We start from the raw sequence: 22,071 nt of genomic DNA, 5'->3' as shown, positions 1-22,071 counted from the left end.
TCCAATTGCCAGCTGATTTTTCCTGGACTTCCCTTGATTTGCTCCACTATTTGCTTGGGGATGTCTTGTGACATGTTTCTGATTCGGTCGTGAATGGTATCGTTTGCAAGTTTAGCGATCTGTGCTATTTTTTATATTGCATCTTTGCCCTACATCAGCTCAGCCATTTTCATAGAGCATGGTTTCACCAAGGTGTCTGTTATAAAATGCAGCTTCTTCTCTTTAGCAATCCTTAATGCCACATGGTAACTTACCTCCAGTGCTGGCTTCTTCTCAGGGACAAACCCATGAATGAGGAGTGTGCCCCTTGCTTCAAGCCGTGCTCGTTTCGTTGAGAACAAAATTTGTGGGTCTTCAGCATTCCAAGGGTGTACATTCCAAAGGTGATCTTAAAGTTTATATCGCATCATATATCATACAATATAGCATCGCTGTTACCCAGAGTGTTCTGGAAAGTGGTCACTTCCCCGATGCTCAGTGGCTGTGTTTTTCTGAAGTTGTCTCGTGTATTTGTCTACATGTGCATGTGATTTGTGTATTCAGCTCCAATATGAGCCTTAGACCCTGTAAACCCCCCCTCAAAACGGAAGGATTTACTGAAATTTTGTACATTTTTCGTCACTGGAAAAGATATACTGGACTTCACAAAAGTTCATCCTGCATGCTTCTTCTATCCATATCTCCAGCAAGTCATCAATCTCAACATGATTCCAAACATGGTTTGACCTTTTTCATGTTCATCTGATATTTTCTCAATCCTCTATTGGGAGAGTAATATCATGAGGTCAGCTGACATAACTGGAAACATGATCACATCAGTGCTCTAGACTGTAGAGCAAGAATTTTGTGCGGCTAGCAGTCTTGAGTTTGATGGTCTCTACATCCCCGTTCACGAAGGTGTACTTAAACAGAAGGTGGGGTTTAAATAAGGTGTATGGCTAAGTTGACGGGGCGTCGTTAAGAATAAGGAGGCAGGTGAATGGTAAGGGGCAGAGTTATGGGAAGGAGGTGGAGTTGTGGTGCAGTCAGTGAGAATGGTTCTAACCATGGTGCGAATGAAGTCTCTCAATCTTTTGACTTTCCTTGCCTACTCCAGGATGCAGGTGTTCTTCGAGTAACCCCTTCCTGGTTAAACTTCCAAAGTCCAGGCTGACTGCACACCTCAACTGTCTTCCTCACTTCTGTCTATGATGTTCTGGTGTGAGGGAGATAGTATGAAGGATTGGTGTGGGAAGGTATGAAGGGTAACAGGAAGGCAAATGGCGAGTTGATGAACTGTGGCGGTGTTGAGTTTGATTGAAGCCTGTCTGAAACGAACAACGGTTTTCTCATGTGGAAGAACATTATACTCGGTCTCGTCCATAGAACCACCTTCCTGAGACTGTTGTGACTTCAAGCAATCAGTGCTCCACCATCTATTGTCACCCCTAATTTTGACCCATGATCTCATTACCCCCATTAACCTTTCCGAAGCGAACCATATCTTCGTTGCTAGATTCAGTGTTTCCTCTTAAATACTCTTTGTTCATTCCCTTGATGTTTATCCCACTGTCAGATCTACCTTGCTGTTCCATGAGTCTCGCTTCTGCACGAAAACAATAAAAACAAGTACCGGTACGTTCAAAGTACACCGCCTCCATGCCAAATAAATAAATAACAAATCCAACAGCGCGCAACATCGCCAGGGTGGCATCGGCGCCCGGCGATGCCGCCTTGCAGCACCTGGAGTCGGAATTGGGAGGGAGCGGTGTACAAGAATTGAATGATTAATTGAGTAATTGCATAATTAAAATAAATAAATAATAATCGTAAAATAATTTCTCAATCAATTGCCAAATAGCATACCTAAACCACCACTGTTTCATTCGAGTCTGTAACTTTTTGAAAACTACTCTAAGCAATTGATCGAAAAATGAAAAATTAATCGATTAATTGATTAATCAATAAATCGAAAATACCCTTGATAGCCAAATCATTTGGTCGCCCAGACAAACAAACAAACAAACAGGAAAACAAACAAACAAACGGAGTAAAAACTGAGTACTCCCTTCCTTCGGAGCCCGGCGATGACATCATGCATCGCCTGGTACAACAGGCCACGTCATAATCAACAGAGAAATGAGGATTGTGTTTATATTGTTGTGGTTGAGGAAATTCGCAAACCACCATTCAGGTCCCGTAGGTGAGATATCTCTGTAAGTATATGTGTAGTTAGCCCAAACCCGTTGTTTAGAGGGAATAAATGTCATTCATTCGGGCTGCGACCCTTTAAGATGGCCGTTTTTCTGTTCTATCTTTATTTTGGGCCAACCACGTCTCAACCGCCATCACACAGCAACCACCAGCCGCAACGCCGCTTCACAAAAACAACAACAACGCCAACAGCCACGACCTTTACCGTCACAACTCGCTCTCGCAATCATCGCATCACCGCCATTCCAAGCGTCACCGTGGCCAGAGACCACCACAATAGACCCTCCACTACCTTCACCTCTCCTCCTTCTGCCGCCATTCCCGCACCGCTTGTGGGCACCGATCCTGGACTCGTACAGGGCGCGCGCCGAGCAGCGGGTGCAAAAAGCGGCCTTTCCGGGGAAGTCGGATCAGGAATGATTCACGCCCACTTCTGTTCCGTCCTATCGGCGAGCGCGGGGCGATTTGGCCCCGCCTCCAGGCGCGTCGGAGTTGAATCGATATATGCAGATTCGCGGATCAGGAATGATTCACGCCCACTTTTCCTCCGTCCAATGGGCGAGCGTGGCTCCGCCCCCGAGCCGATCCTGATCCGAAAATCTGCATATGGTTTCTTCTGTCGCACTATAAAGCGCCGAGCGCGGGGTGAATTGAGTCAGTTGAGAGTTTATATTTCGGGCTCGGGCGAGTTGGAGAGGTGTGGCAGCGGCAGCGGCAGCGGCAGCGGCAGCGAGAGAGTTTCTGTTTCGGGCTCGAGTTGGAGAGGTGTGGCGGCGGCAGTCAAGACGGGTCTGGAGGGGAGTCGGTCTGTCGGGGTTCGGAGTCTGTCGGGGAGCTGCAGAGGAGAAGCCGGGAACGCGGTCGAGGGCGCAGTGGAGTCGCTTGTCGCGGGACCCAAGCAAGCCAGCTATTCTCTTTCCCCAGAGCATCAACAACCCCCCTGTTTCCCCCCGCGCTGAGATAGTGCGAGAAGGGGGCCCCGTTCCCACCCCATTCCAAGCAGTGCCAGCGAGGCCCGCGGAGGAGCGCGGAGTCGGGGCGCCGCCGCCATTTTGCGGCTCATCACCAGACGGGTAGGCTCGACGCGGTCTCGGCCCCAGGCCCGTCTGCCCCCTTGTAGTTGAGGGTGGCCCCTTTTTCTTTTGCTTTGGAGTATATGTGTTGTCGGCGCCATCTGTAAAGTAAAACTGTGTAAGTGTTGCCGTGTGCTCGCGTAGTCGGTAGTAGATCTGCATTGTGTTTCTTTTGTTGCATTTGCTTTTGGTGCATAATTGTTGTAATTGTATATGTGTGCTTTCCGTTTGCCGCGGAATAAATGTGCCTCATGTTGAACTGTTTTTCCCGTTTCGCTTCGTCTTTTCTTTAATTGAATCTCCATCTTGCTTCACATAAAGGGTTGGTCGTGGGCTAAATACGCCCAATAATTAATCGGAACCGTCGAGGTTGACGATAACACCGCTCGGTTATCCCGATAGTACGGAACGGGTCGCTTAAAGTGGCCCGTGTCCGAAGTCGACCTGCGGCGAGGTGCGATCGCCCGGTCTACCCTCCGTGTGGGTACTGAGGTAGGTCGAATTTGGCGAGCAACCCTATCCCACGCGGGGGGCCTATTGGCACGATCGTGGTGAGGCCGAAAGGCCCACCCGTGACTAGTTCCCGGCGTTCGTCCGAGAGGGTCACGACGGAATTGTCCATCCGGTGGGCGACGTGCCGCGATTCGAGTTACGTGGCCGCTCGCACGCCGGCGGGCGCGAATCCGCAACACTGGTGTCAGGTCGTGGGACACAAACTCATCCCCCTCCTCGCGGCACTGGTATCGGAGAGCGGGAAAACGGGCTCTCCTGTCTCCAGCTAAATTCACGGGAATCGGTCCAGGGGTGAGAGGAGCGACCCCCGATTCCCTCCAAATTACGAGCGATTCAAATTAACCCTTTACGAGAAATAAGATGGCGTCTCAAGGCGAGCGGGAGCCGGGGGTATTAGAAATGGATTTAGAATGTGTAGAATCCATGGTCCAGGATGAAATCCCTGTGCAGGAAATGTTGGTTGTACAGGACGAACTCGCCCAATTGAACCCAGAGCCCGAAATAGGTGCGGTGGCGGCTGCGGTGTATGACACCTCCCCTCCCCCTCTCCACCAAAACCCTTCCCTGATCCCTGCCGAAATGGCTCACCCAAGCGCACCCGACGTGGCCCAGCTATTCGCCATGTTGACAGAAATACAAACAGTTGCACGACAGTTGAGAAACGGAATGAGAGGGATGAACGAAAAAATGGATACGAATGCCCAACAGATGGAAAACAAAATGGATGGAGACACGAACAGAATGAAAGAGATGCAGGGTGAGATGCGGCAAATGGGCCAATGTCTGCAGGCGGGCATAATGACGACGCCACGTGTGGGAACGAACGAGCTGGGACGGAGTGCAACGGCTGTCAGGCCCGTGGTCGGGGCGGGTGAGAAAATAATTCCGGAGAAGTGTGAGACGAGACACGAGGTAAAGAAGGTATTAGAAAAATTAAAAGAAAGCCAGGAGGAGACAAAGGAGGGATTGAAGGTTGTAACGGTGGAGTGTGAGAAAAGACTTCAAGACATGACGAAGAGAGTTGATAAGCTGTGACTGGAGGTAAAAACTGATACAGAGGAACTGGGAAGACGGGTAGAAAACCACAAGGGCAAGACGGAAGAACAGTTCAAAGCCAAAGCAAGGTCGGAGGGTGCGGAGATGAGAAAAGAATTAGAAAAGGAAGCTTCTGAGTTACAGAAACACCAAAACAAAGAGGGGGAATTACCAAAAGAACTGAGAGTGTTAAAAGAGGAAAGGAAGAGAACGGAAAATGAAACTTTAAGAAACCACACTATGCAGATCGAACAGCTGGAAGCGACGGCCAGATTAAAGAATGAGATGCAAGAAAGAGTAATGATGGAAGAACAAATAAGACAGGAGAAGGAAGTCAGCCAACTGAAAGAAATAACGAGATTGCAGAATGAGGAACAAGGAAGACGGTGGAATAGGAAATACAAAGAATAAGGAATAAGACAGGAGAAAGAAATCCGTCAATTAAAGGAAACGATGAGATTGCAGAACGAGGAACAAGAGAGACAGTGGAATAAAAAACTGAAAGAGTATGAATTTGAAACTGAACGACAAAAGGAAAAAAATAGGTTGGAATACGAGGAGAAGTTGAAGGAGCAAGGAATGAAGCAGGAAGGAGAAATCAGGAGATTGAAGGACACATGGAGATTGGAGAGGGAAGAACGAGAGGAACAATGGGAAAGAAAACAAAAGGAACATGAAGCCGAGGTTGACCAATTGAAAGAAAAGCTGAGGCTGGAGTGCGAGGAGATAGACAAAGAACAGCGAATGAAACACAAAATGGAGATGAACCAAATGAAGAAAACCATGAAACTGGATAAGGAAGGACAGGAGAGGAAACAAGGAAGAGTAATGAGACAGCAGCAAATGAAACACAAAAAGGAGATTAACCAAATGAAGCAAACCATGAAACTGGAGAAGGAAGGACAGGAGAGGAAACTAGGAAGAGCAGTGAGAGAACAGCGAATGAAACACAGGAAGGAAATGAGCCAATTGAAAGAAACAATGAGATTGGAAAACAAAGCAGGACGAACAGTGGGAGAGAAAACAACAACTATATGAGTGTGAAATTGAACAACTAAAACGGAGAGCGAGATTGGAGTTAACGGAGATTGAGGAGCTCCGGAGGGAGAACGAACAGCTAATGGGGCTCAGAGAGAAAGAACGACTCAGATGGGAAGGAAAAAGGAACCAGGAAGAGACAGAAATAAGGAACAAGGAGAGAAAATGTATAGAGACACGGGAAACAAGAGACGAGGTGAAAGGAATTGCGAGAGAGAGAAAAGAACAATTAAGACGGAAAGCAAGGATGAGGTACGCGGAGATCGTGAAAGAGCAAGGAGTGAAACACAGGGAAGGACGGGAGCGACTTAAGGAGAAAGCAAGGTTGACCTACATAAAGATAAGGGAAAGACGCCAGAAAGAAGCAGAGACCAATAGACACAAGGGGACAACAGAAACTAATAAATGTACAGAGACATGGGAGATGGGAACGATAGAGGTAAGACTACACGATGAAGACGGGGTAAGAGACGCACACACACACAGAGGTAGTGGACAATGAGGGTGAGCTCGCGGAGCGTGTAGGGACCCAGTGCGAGCAGCTGGATGTCCTCCTGCAGGAACGAGGGGAGGGAGTATGCCCCCTTGAGGCGAGTCACGAACAGGTGGGTTCGGTCGTGCTTTGCGGGGTCGAGGGGACGGGTGCTGTGGACAGGTGCACGGAAAGCTTGGGGGGTATAGAGGCCCCGGAGACCCTTGTGGGGACACGAATCCCTAGTGTGGTTATCCCGGTGTGTATGGTGCAAGGTGTGAGTGCGTCCCCGTGTGTAGAAGCGACCCCGTGTGTGAGTGGTGTGGTGGCAAGTGTGCCGGAGGGCGTGCTCCCCAGCACGCCGTGTGTGGATGAGACACCGCGGGCGAGTGCCCCCGCGTGTGTGAGTGGAAGACCGCGAGTGAGTGGAGCCACGTGTGTGAGGGAGGTGGCATGCGTGAGTGAACGGCCGAGTGCAAGGGAGACCGTGTGTGTGAGAGAGCGGTATGTGGGGGAGATGTCGGTCGGCATGCGTGAGCACGCAGCCGCGTCTCCCAGTGTGAATGTAATGGAATGGACTGTGAGCGTCGTTACACGCAGGTGTGCGTGGGTTGAATGGCGACAGAGACGGCGACAGAGGGACAAAAGCCGAGTTGCGGCTGTAGCTGTTTCGGGGACCGCGCCGGGTTCACCCAGCAGCGAGCGCGAGGTCCGTGCTGTGCAACGCACGAGGCCCCCACGTGCTCGTTTGCGTGAGTGAAGCCCGGTCCGGAAACTCACGCGGTGGATTTGCCGATCCCCCGGACGGACAAAGTTTAGGCAGGATTTCGGATTTGGACCGGACGGGTTCTCCACGCGAGCAGGTGTGTTCAGCTCCAACGGGCAGGGCACATGTGTTCGCGTGGGGAACCCCTCGAGACGTGGGGCTTGTTTTTTTATGCGAACGGTGACGTCATGGCTGCACGTGGGGTTGCAATCCGGCAGGAGGGGTATCCCTGCCGGATGGTACCGTCCAAGGAGGGACGAGGTACACGTGCAGCTGCATGGCGTCACGGGCAGGTGCAAAGTGCGCGAGCTGTGAGTTGCCGCGCTGGTGCTGCGCATGTGGAAAAAAAAAAAGCAAGCCTCACTTTCGGGTGCACAGGATTCCCGGGCAAGGGGTGGAAGACCCCCTTATCTGGGCACAGGATGAAACTAGTTCGGGGGAAGGGTTAGCTTAGCTAGACCGGCTCCATGGGGCAGGGGTAAGTCCTCATGGGGCCCGTGGAATGGGTTAGGTAGAGGGATTGTAGCCAGATTTAGGTGGGGAAATTATTTTTATTTATTTAGGAGACAGAGACAGACTGTGAATGTGTAGTGGGGACGTAGTTTAGCTACGTAGTGTTAAATGGAACGTGCTATAGTTTTAGGGATGACGTGGGAGCACGAGTGAGTTAGGGGATGTAGTTAGAAGGATGGCAGAGTTCAGTGGTGTGTGTTGAAGAGTTGGTGAGTGAAGTGGAAGCATGTGCTTGGTGAGTGAGTGAGGCCAGCGGGTCTGTGTGAGTGGAGCGAATGGGGAATGCATGGTGCGATGAGTGATTGGGGGGAGGAGTGACTCCCGCCCAAGGGACCCCGGGGTCAGTGTAGAGTGAGTTAGCTGGGTTAGTCAAATTGAAAAATGGAAGTCGTTTTGTTGTTGGTGGGAAAGTAGGCTCGAAACCCATTTGGAAGGGTGCAGGAGCCCTGTTGACGGGCTGGGAGCGTGGCTGCGAAAGGTGAGTATCGCTGAGTGGGTACCCCGGGGCACCAGGCTAGTCGGCCGCGGTAGGCCAAGGGCCCATGGGGGGCCGGGATAGCGTAGTGGGCATGGGTGCGTCTGCTTGGTGCGGAGGCCCGGGGCGCCATTAGCCACGTGGGCAGTGTGGTGGGCAAGGGTGACCCTCGGAAAGGGGCCCGGGAAGCCAGCCTGCCACGTGTGCGTTTCAGTGGAGGTGCCATGGGGGGCACTCTCCGGTGTTTAGGGAGCTGGTAGGCTCGGAGGCAGTGTAGTGCCCGGGGGTGCCATAGCGGGAGATTCGGCAGAGGGTCGTGCCTGCCAAAGGGAGCCACGCGTCCCAGCCATGAGACCGTGTGAGGGCACGGAAAGAAAATTGGGGGGCGAGGCCCGAAATTTGAGAGGACACCAACACAGGCGACGGGAATCTGGGTTGTTCGAACCAATAGTTTAAGCGAGAGGTGCTTGTTGAAAGCCCCGGGGTAGTTTAACAGTTAAATGGTGAGGGTAGATTAGGAAGTGTACCCCTCCGCACCATCCATCCCCTCGCTCTTGTTGTGGGCCGCTGGACCCACTTTGTGTTATCGATCACTGAAGTCTGGGGAGGCCATTCTGAGGCTTCGTTGGGCCTCGACACAGGACGCGAGCTCTCCCTTATTCCCCTCCGGGAAGGGAACGTAGGGGTTGGGAGGAGGCTAGGACGATAGGTTAGCCGAACAAGGACGATAAAGGGGGTTAGGGGACGAATTATAGTGGAAGAAATTTTATTTTTAATAAGTTGGGGCTAAATTGGGGTTTGACAAATTAAGGGAGTGGGTATAGACATTGACAGGCAAAGGCGATAGGTTGGGAGGGAGACCGTAGGGTAGGTCCGAGCCCGCCTTCCGAGTGGCCAGCACCACCGCACTCCCTCCACCAACCTCCACTGAACGGCAAAGGCTGGCCAGCTTCATCTGCTGGCTGCGTTGCTGCAAGGCCTGTGCCGGCTGGATTGTCTGCAGCTGCTGTGCTTCAAGGCCTGTGCCGGCCAGTTCATCTGCCGGCTGTGTTTGCCTGCAGTGGCCCTGTTCTGCAGGCTGTGTTGCCTGCTCACCTTTGCCATGCCATGCCCACTGCCCCTGTTCACCAGCCCCGTTCAAGTTTGCTTTCCCCCCCCCCCCCTGTTCATTTCCATGTGCGCCAGGATCAAAGCAACAGTTTGCAAGCTGCAAGAACTGCCCTGTTGGTAGCTACAACACGGGCCTGCAGTGGCAGCCCGTGCACCGTGTTTGCGTCCATCCATTCATCCATCCATTCGTTGTGTTCATTGCGTGTGCCACTTGAGCTGGCACGGAGACTGCGTTTGTGCAGCCCATGCACCGTTGTGGTTCACTGGGTTCATTTCAAAAGGGAAGGCCTTGGACTGCGTGTGAGCAGCCGGCCACGCTCCCTGTCACCTGCATTGTTTGAGCCAGAGACTGCATGCGAGCAGCCTGGCTCCCTGCTAACTGCTTTCTTTTTGCAGAGTCCATTGATCCTGGGCCATGGTTTAGTGTAAAATTTGTAAGTAAAGGTTAAGATGTACTGTAAATATGAGTGCGCCCCCGGCATGTCTGTCTTAGTGCCGGCAATTTTATTTAAGTCGTCCGTGTGAGTGGGTTTGTTTAGTTAGTTACTCAGCCCTCAGGTTATTTATTTTGGGGACACGAATAACATGAATGTCGCACTCAGGGATCCGTAGGTAAAATGTACTAGGGGAAAACTACACATGATGGCACACGAAAATTTGACGACTCGGGACGAGTCTGTAAAAAGGGGAGGGGGTAGTGTTGTGGTTGAGGAAATTCGCAAACCACCATTCAGGTCCCGTAGGTGAGATATCTCTGTAAGTGTATGTGTAGTTAGCCCAAACCCGTTGTTTAGAGGGAATAAATGTCATTCATTCGGGCTGCGACCCTTGAAGATGGCCGTTTTTCTGTTCTATCTTTATTTTGGGCCAACCACGTCTCAACCGCCATCACACAGCAACCACCAGCCGCAACGCCGCTTCACAACAACAACAACGCCAACAGCCACGACCTTTACCGTCACAACTCGCTCTCGCAATCATCGCATCACCGCCATTCCAAGCGTCACCGTGGCCAGGGACCACCACAATAGACCCTCCACCACCTTCACCTCTCCTCCTTCTGCCGCCATTCCCGCACCGCTTGTGGGCACCGATCCTGGACTCGTACAGGGCGCGCGCCGAGCAGCGGGTGCAAAAAGCGGCCTTTCCGGGGAAGTCGGATCAGGAATGATTCACGCCCACTTCTGTTCCGTCCTATCGGCGAGCGCGGGGCGATTTGGCCCCGCCTCCAGGCGCGTCGGAGTTGAATTGATATATGCAGATTCCCGGATCAGGAATGATTCACGCCCACTTTTTCTCCGTCCAATGGGCGAGCGTGGCTCCGCTTTCGAGCCGATCCTGATCCGAAAATCTGCATATGGTTTCTCCTGTCGCACTATAAAGCGCCGAGCGCGGGGCGAATTGAGTCAGTTGAGAGTTTCTATTTCGGGCTCGGGCGAGTTGGAGAGGTGTGGCAGTGGCAGCGGCAGCGGCAGCGGTAGCGAGAGTTTTTGTTTTGGGCTCGAGTTGGAGAGGTGTGGCGGCGGCAGTCAAGACGGGTCTGGAGGGGAGTCAGTCTGTCGGGGTTCGGAGTCTGTCGGGGAGCTGCAGAGAGGAGAAGCCGGGAACGCGGTCGAGGGCGCAGTGGAGTCGCTCGTCGCGGGACCCAAGCAAGCCAGCTATCCTCTTTCCGCAGAGCATCAACAACCCCCCCTGTTTCCTCCCCGCGCTGAGATAGTGCGAAAAGGGGGGCCCCGTTCCCACCCCATTCCAGGCAGTGCCAGCGAGGCCCGCGGAGGAGCGCGGAGTCGGGGCACCGCCGCCATTTTGCGGCTCATCACCAGACGGGTAGGCTCGACGCGGTCTCGGCCCCAGGCCCGTCTGCCCCCTTGTAGTTGAGGGTGGCCCCTTTTTCTTTTGCTTTTGAGTATATGTGTTGTCGGCGCCGTCTGTAAAGTAAAACTGTGTAAGTGTTGCCGTGTGCTCGCGTAGTCGGTAGTAGATCTGCATTGTGTTTCTTTTGTTACATTTGCTTTTGGTGCATAATTGTTGTGTTTCTTTTACATTTGCTTTTGGTGCATAATTGTTGTAATTGTATATGTGTGCTTTCCGTTTGCCGCGGAATAAATGTGCCTTATGTTGAACTGTTTTTCCCGTTTCGCTTCGTCTTTTCTTTAATTGAATCTCCATCTTACTTCACGTAAAGGGTTGGTCGTGGGCTAAATACGCCCACTAATTAATCGGAACCGTCGAGGTTGACGATAACACCGCTCGGTTATCCCGATAGTACGGAACGGGTCGATTAAGTTGCTCGTGTCCGAAGTCGACCTGCGGCGAGGTGCGATCGCCCGGTCTACCCTCCGTGTGGGTACTTAGGTAGGTTGAATTTGGCGAGCAACCCTATCCCACGCGGGGGGCCGATTGGCACGATCGTGGTGAGGCCGAAAGGCCCACCCGTGACTAGTTCCCGGCGTTAGTCCGAGAGGGTCACGACGGAATTGTCCGTCCAGTGGGCGACGTGCCACGATTCGAGTTACGTGGCCGCTCGCACGCCTGCGGGCGCGAATTCGCAACAATATTTTGAGTTTGTCTGTTTGTTTGTCTGTGAGTAGGTTATCGGTCAAAAAAGTATGTGTCTGTCGAAAAGTTATGAACAGATTCGGACGTAACTTGGTGGACGGATCGGGTGTGCGGCAAGGACGAATTGATTCGATTTTGGTAAAGATGAGGTTCTGGATACGAGAATTGAAAATTTTTTTCAAGTCATTCTTCACCATTGAGAGATGGGGCCAAAAAAACGGTATACAGTAACACATGATATTTCAAAACGTTGTGGATGGATTTGAACGAAACTTGGTGGATGAGTTTGGGGAAGTGACAAGAACAAGCCGATTAGATTCTGGTGTGTGACAAGGACGAATGGTCTGTATACAGATCCAGCATATCAGTGGGATGCAAGATGTAAACTGTTCAGTCTGGTGGAGGGATGCGCTCTACCGAATGCTGTTCTCATTACCTTTGCCAGAGAGGGTATTGCATTTGGGTCTGTTGGTTACTTGGTAAAATTTTTTTTTTGTTAAGTCAGCATTTTGTCTGTCTGTTTGTTTGTTTGTCACACGATTTTTGGTCACAGTTTTCAAGCAATCGTTCTGAAATTGTGTGTGTAGGTGACCGGCCAAGGACAGCAATGCTAAATTTTGGTAAAGATCCGAATCCAGATCCGGATACGAGAATTTTAAAGTGATTCTTCACCAATTGAGAGATGGGGCCAAAAACTATGTACAGCACAATATCTCTAAAAGTTGTGGATGACTTGTGAAAAAAGAGGTGGAAGAGTTGGTTCGGTGACAAGAACAAGCCGATTCGATTATGGTTAATCGAATCGGTCCGGTCTGGAATCAGATCCAGCCTATCAGTGAGACACAACATTTAAACTGTTCAGCCTGGTGGAGGGATGCGCTCTTCCGAGTGCCGTTCTGTTTCGCGAAGTGTCACTCTTTGAGTGATTTTTGGATTCGCTAGATATCCCTTATTGTCGGGTTTTTCGTGTGTGTGTGTGTGTGTGTGTGTGTGTGTGTGTGTGTGTGTGTGTGTGTGTGTGTCTGCAACGCGAGGCTCCACAGCACAAACCAGCAAACCAATTTCGAAGAAACTTGGCGAACACGCGAGGCTCCACAGCACAAACCAGCAAACTGATTTCGAAGAAACTTGGCGAACACGCGAGGCTCCACAGCACAAACCAGCAAACCGATTTCGAAGAAACTTGGCAAACAGGTGCCATATGTGATGGGAGTGTGCGCATTTGAGTTTAGTTGCTAAGCAACCACCCGTTGCTATGCAGCAGACAAAAAACCGCGTTCACTATTTTCAATACTTGTCCTACAGTTTTGAATGTGGAGAAACGAGACTTCGGAATTAAACACTTCGAGATATTAAGAAAATTTTACTCGTGCCGATTTTTTATTTAGGTTTTATTTTTCAAATGGTAGTCCTTCAAAAATAGGGTGTCTATTTACCATCATTTTTTATGAGGAGTGCCAGTTGGCAAAATACCGAATCGGAAAAATCTTGCCAGGCAGAGGACCAATTGTATGTGAACCAATACGTCTTGGCAATGAATCTTCGTCGGTGGATCGGTCAGAATGAAGAGCATCGTATCCAGCGCTTCGATCCTAGCGGATCCCTCGTCGCCTACTGGCTTGTTCATTTGTTTGTTTGTCTGCACAGAATGTGAGTGTGTGTATGAATTACATTAGACCCTTAAAAATCTCAAGACCCTTTTAGACCCCTAAACTCTAGATATTTTACAACCCCAAGACCCATTAAGACGACGAAGACTCAAAAGACCCCAAGTACCCAAAAGACCCAGAGGACCCAAAAGACACTAAGGGCCAAAAATACACAGAGGACCAATAAGACCCCCCCAAGGACCCAAAAGACCCAGAGGCCCCAAAATACCCCAAAGACCCAGAGACCAAAAAGATGCCAAGGACCCATAAGACCCAAAATACCCCAAGGACCCCAAAGACCCTTTAGACCCCTAACAACATTTTAAGACCCATAAGACCATTTAGATCCATCAATCCATCCACTGGGACCATACTCTGTGCAGAGCGTTGGTGCTGCCTTAGTAGTCTCCTTGGCTATTGGGCACATTCCTGGACGGGTCGCCACTCCGACACAGTGTACCAGCATGCTGGCACTCATTTTGCCAACCTCGGAAGGATGACAGGCAGAGTCAACCCCACCTGGTATTAATTCAACAGCTGAGCGGGATTTGAACTCAGGACCCTAGGATCCCAAGCCCACCACCCAAACCATTAAGCCAACACCAGGACTATTTAGACCCCTAAGACCCCATATACCTCATTACACCCTTTAGATCCTCTTTGACCCTTCAGAACCCTTAGACCTATAAGACCCTTTAGATCCTCTTAGACCCTTTAGAACCACAAAGATCATTAGACTCTGTTCTACCATTGAGACCTTGATACCTTTCAGACCTTTCAATACACTGTAGACCCATTTGACCTTTAGTCCCTTTTTAGACATTTTAGGACTCTTAAGACCTCTTCAGACAATTCCAACCCTTTAGACTTTAAATTGCACTATTTATAAGCCTTTGGCCGTTTAAGACCCTTTAGAACCTTTTCAGACCTTTCGACATTTACAACGAGATTATTTAGACCTTAAATTAGTAATCAACGACATTTCATTTAGTACATCCTTCCATTTATTTTGCACACAAAACAAGTCCTGGTGAGGGTTTGCCATCTCTGATTACTTTCATTTTAATTGTTATTGAGATTGTTACATTCTCCCTGTTTCATTCTTGTATCCTTCCCCTGTGCCATTTTAATTTATTTAGTACACTTGTTCTCTGGGTGGATTCCTTTTGTTCTGGCTGCTTTGATTGGTGGTTTGTGCTTCTTCTTCTTCTTCTCCTTCTTCTTGCATATGACAGATAAACTGCCGTGGTCGTTAGTTGTCATTTCTTGAAAGCGCGACTGGTTCGCTGATGCAGTGCCCCTTCACCAGAACACACTGCTACTCATTTCGCTGACCTCAGAATGTTGACAGGCTGAGTCAACCCCATATGGTGTTAATTCAATGGTAAAAAACCGGGGGCTCAAACTCAGGACACTAAGGTCCTAAGCCAGCCACCCTAACCACTAAGCCAGCACCAGGCTTAGGTGGTTTGCGTTGGTAGCAGTGTAGTCGGAGTGCGGTTCAAACCGTGTTCGACCACGTCGTGACCGACACTTTGCTCGGCCGAATTCGTTCATGACACGGGCGTCTATCAGCGCTGCACCTGGCTAATTCCACGGCTCTACACGTATTATAAAATGGCAAACAGGCCCGGGAACTTACTCTGGACTGCGGACTTGGTTGGTGGTTGCAGTCGAGTTGACATGACCCGCCACACTCAAACCGGGGCAACCGGAACGGATCTGCGGTTGTAACAATACAAACATGACATGGAAAGTCAAATCTTATCAAAGGACATCTATCTACCGAATTTGGTTTATGAGATTTTTTTTTTAAATTGAAAACACTGACTTTAGTGGCTGCATCTGAGCAGTGCCACTTCAAACCGTATTGAATTGATCATGTTCATGCGAGTTCTTCAGCAGGATGCTGAAACAATTATCTCTCGGTTCTGCAAACCAAAGGAGTTCAACAGACTCTCTGTGGGGTGTGTTCCATTACCAACTAGAAAGGAACTCGGTTGAATGCTATAGTGTTACGAATCTGGAACCCATCGCACACAACAGCCAGAGTCCTTATCGATCAGTTATATCGGTAAGTATGTGTTTCTAGTTAGGGTCCCGTCCCTTGTTTAATGGGTAATTAAGTGTACGTGCGCTGCGAAGTTGTTTTATAGTCAGGTCTTTAAATCCTTAGATCCGACAAACCAACCACCCTGCCATTCCCATTCACAATTCCTCCACTGAACTAGTGCTTTGCCAGGCTCCCTTTGCTGTTCAGTTGGAGTTTTCACAGCGCGTCCACACACCTGATCCCTGTCCAATCAAGAGCGAACAGCTCGTCAATACACCTGATCCCTGTCCAACCAAGCGTGCACAGAGCATCCGACACCGAGTCTCCGCCCCGCTCAGGGAGCGGATAAAAAGACCAGGCTCCCTTTGGAGGTGTGTTCATGTTCGTGTTGGCGTCGGAGCCTGGTTGTGTGTCGGAGCCTGAGGAGAATCACTTGCTTCGCCTGCCTCGCCGCCTCCTCGCTTGTTTTTGCCGTCCGGATCGTGCTGGCGTCTGCCGCTCCACTCCTGGTGCCTTCGTCCTTGACGCCACGTGAAAGCTGCGGGTTTGAGTCCCGCCACTGAGCCAGATCATCGAAGACCGCACGAGGCGGACAGGTCCAAGCACAGGCTCTGGCTTCCAGCTCACCTTTCCTCGAGCTGGAAGCCTTCAATAAAGACCCGATGGGGTCCGTTTCTTTTGGGTGTGTGTCTGTGTGTGGGCCCCGTCTCTTAAGTAGAACTGTTAAGTGCTTTTGCTCACTGTACATTGCCTGCCTGATATTCGGATAACTCTGCCCTTACGTGCTTCCCCGCCCCGCTATTATTGTAATAAATTTCCCTATTATTGAATGTCCCAGCTCGTTCCCTGTCATTTCTTTTATTGGCTTTGCACGGTGCGTGTTGAGAAATAGCGAGGCAGTAAATTGTTCATTTGGACCGACAGGCCTTGGTAACCATCCGCTCGGGTTACGCACGGTTCAAGCACGGTAACGGCTCGTCCTGCTCGAGGTCCATCGAGGGTGTGAATTCTCCGGTAGCTTTCCCGCGTGGGTAATTAGGTATATTGAAGTTTGGCAAGTAACCCTACCCCACGTGGTCAAATTATTGGCGATTTATGGTCCTGCAAGGGACCCATGCCTTTCGGACTTATCCGAGAGTCACGACCTAAATTCCGGTGAGTTCGGTGGAGCCGACTCTACTGCTCCCCCTAGCGGTCGTGCTCGCCACCGATACCCGGCACCGCAACAATACTGTATATCGTTTCGGGCCGATCCCTCAATGGTGAAGAATCACTTGAAAAATTAAATAATTCTCACCTCCAGAATATTCTCTCACCTCTCACGGATCTTCCTTCACCAAAATCGAACCAATTCGTCCTTGTCTCACACATTCACACAGATTATGTCCTGGTAAGTACTTCGTATTGACGAAAGCTATTTTATTTGAAGTTATAACCAAAACTTATCAGCAATTTACTGATTTCCTCAACTGCCCGGATGCAGTGAAGCAGTTATCGCGAAATCTCGACGTCACGCATATCGAGATCACGTGACCTCGCTCACGTCACCGGTGCTGCAGTGTATCCCCAAATTAATTATAAATTAATATATCGGTGTTTGCGTTCTTCACGGTGCAGCACCCCCTGAGGGCGCCAAGCGAGATCTAGCAAGCGTCCGATCGCCCCCTCGGGGTCGCACCCAGCCTTTCACAGTCCGACGTCAGTCCTCCGGGAATTCAAGGAGTGCTCCATCACGAACTTGAGCGATCTATTCTCCTGCACGCTTCGTCATAATGCCTCGCAATTATGATCAATGAAAACGATTTCTGTCGCATTACATGACGTTTATGTACATTAAAAACCGAAAACAAAAATCTTTACAACCAAAGAAACGAGTCTTGTGAAGACATTGACGTTTTTTTTTTTTTACGTCATTAGTGTCCTTTCTGTCGCCTCATCCCGCATGCACGTCACGCTTTCTGTGGTCACGTGGTCGCGCGGCGCGTGCCGTTGCCCGGCAACCGCGGGTTACGGGCCACCCCTGTGAGAGTCGCGTTCCTTCGGGATGGAGCCGCTGGAAACAAGAAGGGCCACAAAATCACCATGTTGGCGTTGACTGCATGAAAAAGAAAACGTTATTTCGTGGAAGTGACAATGAGCTTTGCGGAAAAGATTCTGAGAGAAAAAAAGGATTTCAATTTTTTTTCATCACCGCTTTCAATTCAACGGAAGGTTGATATTGGGGTCAGACGTCGAACGTTCCTGCTCGCTGATTGGCTGCGAATGTGAAAATCCGTGAGGGACGGGGGGTGGGGGTTCAAGCAAAGGCGAGTTGTGATTGGTCGAATGCTGTCGTGTTGCGTTTTGCATCATTCGAGTGTGCAACAACAACAGACACGGTCATAGGTACATCAAGGGCCGTGGACGTCAAACACACCTGTGTGCACCTATGGCTGCCACGACGGCGAGCAGCGCAGGTGAGTCTTTGATTACGTCAGTCTCGTTTTCCCACAGCAATGGCTGGAAACGGCGCATTTCAGGTTTCACGAAACTCACAAACGTGTCATCGTTTCATTGAGGTGTTGCTGAGAATCATCTCACGGTGCTTACTAGAATGATCGGAACATAAATTAAATATACAATCGTTCTTTCATTATTTTTTGCCAGTCAGTGTTTAAATGATATGGTGACTAAATTACGACTAACATACTTTTCATTATTACAGGACGGATTTTCAATGTTGTTCTTCTTGTTCTTCTTCTTATTGTTGTTGTTTCAGTCCGAAGTCAAAATATGCAAGGAAAACAGCCATCAGAGATTACAGACCCTCATCAGGACTTTTTTTTTGTGTGGTGTTTGTGAACTGGTGTGTTACATAATTAATATGAGACATAATTAGAACTTCCATTTTATAACTGCTGGTGGTGATGGCCGGGTACCAAGACGTCCTGCTTTGGTTTGAAACCTGACCTGTGATGTTGTTCATTATTATTATTATTATTATTATTATTATTATTATTATTATTATTACTATTATTACTATTATTATTCAATTTAATCTCGAATGGAATTAAAATAAATTCAATTCAAATCAAATGGAAGACCAAATAGGTACAGTCTTGCATTGGAGTCATCATAGTGGGGCAACTTAGCAAAACGATTGTGCATTTTGTGAGGAAAGCACCAAATTTGGCACACTCGTCGCCTATCATATTATGAACAGATTTGGATATTGGGCCATCTCAATTTTTAATGGCAGTGGAAAATGGCTGCCACAGCCATCAGCGGCTGAATTTGAGATGGCCCAATATCCAAATCTGTTCATAATATGATAGGCTACTAGTGTGCCAAATTTGGTGCTTTCTTCACAAAATGCACAATTGTTATGCTATATTTAGCTAAGTTGTCCCACTATCAGAAGGAACCTGAACAAGAAAAACAAAAAACAAAGATGAAGTCATCTGGAGGAACCTGGATAGGATTCACATTTCAGCTGCTACTCCTCCACCCTCAAATCCGTCTAGACACAGCCAAGTTCAAAAAAGCTTGTTAAAATAAAAACAGAAGAAAAAAAAAAATAAAGAACCAATATCAAAAAAATAAATAATTCTGGTTGCCAGACCATGCGTCCAATCAAGTTGAATTTTAAAACGTATATATTCCCCCCATCACTACTCGATCATAATTGTGAAGTTTCACATCGATTGATTAAGCAGTTCCAGAGAAGACATTATTGAATATTTTTCTTCAATCCAATATGGCTGCCAGTAGGGTGAATATACTGGTTCTGGCTCACTTTTCCCCATGTAAATGAATGCGGGATTTTCAGCGATTCATATTTTTTTCCCTAAAAATAAACCCCCTTTTTATCCCAAGGTATATTTATTTGTCTCCCCTTTTAACCTGGGGACACTTTTTTTTCAAATAATCCATGCAATAAGATAAAGATTTGTGAAAGGTGATTCGAAAGAAATATCTAAAACGTCTAAGCCTCGGGACACTCTTTATCAAATAATGCATATTGTTTAGCTCACTCATTGAACCTATAAAGATTTGTTCATTCTCAAATTCCTTCAATAGTTTAATTTTCTTTACACAATAATCCTCATCTAAAATATTGAAAAACAAAACATTTGAATCTTTATATTTTTTAAGATACCCCTTTTGTGCCATTACGAAATGATAAACTTCTCTTAATTCTCTTGTTTGACCACCTCCTGAGCCACATATCATTTTGAGATTATAGTAAATTGTTTTTTCATTGTTCAATTGATAACCATCAAAGTTTTCAGTCCATTCAAGGATATTCATTTTTTTCTTTACATCCTCTAACTTACTACTTTTTAAATTGATTCGCTTATTTGTTTTATTTACCTTTGTTTTAGTTATTTTTTCAATAAGACTTATTTGATATTTTTCACATTCATTATGTTTTCCATTTATATACCAAGACTGAGATTTTCTCCACTCTTTAGTTTGATTAATACTTGGTTTGACCATTTATATATTGCAAAAAAACGCGGCGGTAGCCCTTAAAAAACCCTAACCCATCTTCCCATCGTTAAAACACAATCTATTCTATTCACTCTATCATACAATATCCATATGGAACACAATCTATTCCATTATCTAAAATAAATCTCTTATCATCAAAGGCTCCTAATGCCTTTTTATTTACTTCTTCACTATATATGTTATGTTTATCACTTCTTATTGTATTCATTTTCCTATATTCTTCTTTCTTATTCATCAAACAATTATAATAATTTCTAAAAGTTATTGATTTCTTTATTACATATTTCTTTATTCCCTTTAACCTCTTATCAATCTGATCACCATACTTATAAGCATATGCCTTTGCTCTCAATCCAATAAACTCACTCATTACTTTTCCACCCAACTCATCCTTAAACTTACCAATAACCTTTTCATTCTTTTTGGAAAATAACTCACTCTTCTTGTTGAAATTACTTGTATCATATACTCCAATATTTTTCTTCATATCTTTATAAACATCATCAGTTTTTATATCTAGGATAAAACTATCAGTGTCCATATACAACAATGAAACATTTTCACCATACTCTTTCTTTAAGTCATTATACAAATAATCATACATCAATATCTTTGATAAATCAAGAACTGCTGTTCCAATATAAATTGGTTTATCCATTACAATACTTTCCTTTTTCATATGAATTGCAGAAAAGTTCTCTGAAAAAACCTCTTCTCTCTCAAAACTTGGTTTATTTATCAATCTCGAAGCTTCTTTCCAAGATGTTGCGAATCTAATGTTTTGCCTGTTTCTAATATTTTCCAGAGTCTTTCCAAATACAGCATTATTCATTGATTTATAAAAGTGTCCTTCAAATTTTACTTTTGTATTTGCTCTCATATCTGTATTGAATTGAATATACTTTTTCACCCAAGGACTTTGTTTAAATTTTAAAACTCTATGAATTTTAGCTACTCTCAATCCTTCTCTCAAAAACTGTTTTAAGCTTCTCTGATGCAAAACATATCCCTCTTTATCATGGAATGTTGTTTCTAACTTTTCTATTGATTTGCCTTTAATATTAAAACTTTTATGATAATCACTGAACCATTCTTTCTTTGGGGTTTCTTTCTCACATGCAAAAGGAAGGTCTTTATGCTTATTATGAAGATCACTCGGGTACCTCAAATCAACTTCAAAATAATAACCTTCTTCTTCGTCATTCAATTCCTCTTGAGAAGAAATAACAATATTCATCAAAGCCTTTTCATAATCCTTTTCTTCCACCCACTCTAATTTACCATAAGGCAGAGATTGAGACATTGCCCATCCATACAAATTATTAGCATCAAAATACATCAAATAATTACTATCTTTTTCACTATCATAATTTGGAAGATATTTATTATTTGCTTTAGCATATCTTTTTGAACATACTTGTGATATTCCACCTCTCTTGGACAAAAGATCAAAATCATCAAAATCATCAAAATCAAAATCATCAATCATCAAAAGCATATCAACATCACTGATTAAATCTATATCTTGTTTTGTCATTTTCAACATTGCACTCCAAGCTAAACCAGGAGCTGTGAAATAGTGGGCAGGATCTAATCCACAACAATTTTTATTATGACAGAGTGATCTAAAAGCTTCAAACACATCAGCTAACAATAAAACATCTGTTTTTAGATATAAATCATGATATTCTCCAAGGTTCTTTATCTTAAATATTTTCCATATTTCTTGTGCGTGTTTATATTCCTTATCACTTATCTCTTCTTCATAAAGGTTATTATAGAAACTTTCTTTTGAAGGAAGTTGTGTTTCTTTAAATCTCATAAATGAATCCATATAATCATAAGGATAAATTCCCTTACTTGTAAGAATTTTCTCTTTACTTTGAATTTCATTCCTTGTTTGAATTTCCTCTCTCGTGAGAATTCCTTCTTTAATCAGAATTTCATCTTTAATCAGAATTTCCTCTTTAGTTAGAATTTCATTCATTGTTCGAATTTTCTTTATAATTAGAATTTCATCTTCAGTTAGAATTTCTTCATTAATTTCCTCATTAATTAGAGTTTCCTCTTTACTTTGAATTCTCTCTTTAATCTGAATTTCCTCTTTAGTGAGAATTTCCTCTTTTGG

The 22,071-nt window shown here is 46.6% G+C and overlaps 1 protein-coding gene and 1 long non-coding RNA gene across 6 annotated transcripts in view; one reads left to right on the top strand and one right to left on the bottom strand.

Annotated features, from left to right (window-relative positions):
• The window catches only part of LOC147017608 (uncharacterized), a 37,552-nt gene extending 20,406 nt beyond the window's left edge, over nucleotides 1–17,146 (bottom strand). The window contains exons 1-2 of the long non-coding RNA XR_015049568.1: nucleotides 16,747–17,146; nucleotides 15,039–15,118 (exon numbers count right to left, since the gene is read on the bottom strand). This is a non-coding gene — a long non-coding RNA (uncharacterized LOC147017608). The remainder of the gene's footprint in view (nucleotides 1–15,038; nucleotides 15,119–16,746) is intronic.
• Nucleotides 17,147–17,449: 303 nt separating this feature from the next.
• LOC147017607 (aryl hydrocarbon receptor nuclear translocator 2-like) overlaps nucleotides 17,450–22,071 on the top strand; it is a 248,876-nt gene continuing 244,254 nt past the window's right edge. For 3 of the 5 annotated variants that reach the window (XM_085847344.1, XM_085847348.1, XM_085847345.1), the window contains exon 1: nucleotides 17,450–17,905. In XM_085847344.1, coding sequence (XP_085703470.1) covers nucleotides 17,878–17,905 — 28 coding nt within the window. In that variant the 5' untranslated portion in view covers nucleotides 17,450–17,877. The remainder of the gene's footprint in view (nucleotides 17,906–22,071) is intronic. The other 2 variants (XM_085847347.1, XM_085847343.1) reach the window with 1 other exon arrangement.

This window comes from Eptatretus burgeri, chromosome 11 (assembly GCF_056783735.1).
Source record: "Eptatretus burgeri isolate ZD-2024b chromosome 11, Ebu_testis_v1, whole genome shotgun sequence".
NCBI lineage: Eukaryota > Metazoa > Chordata > Myxini > Myxiniformes > Myxinidae > Eptatretus > Eptatretus burgeri.
Note: the sequence above shows the minus strand (reverse complement) of the source record. Positions and strands in the feature narration are given on the sequence as shown.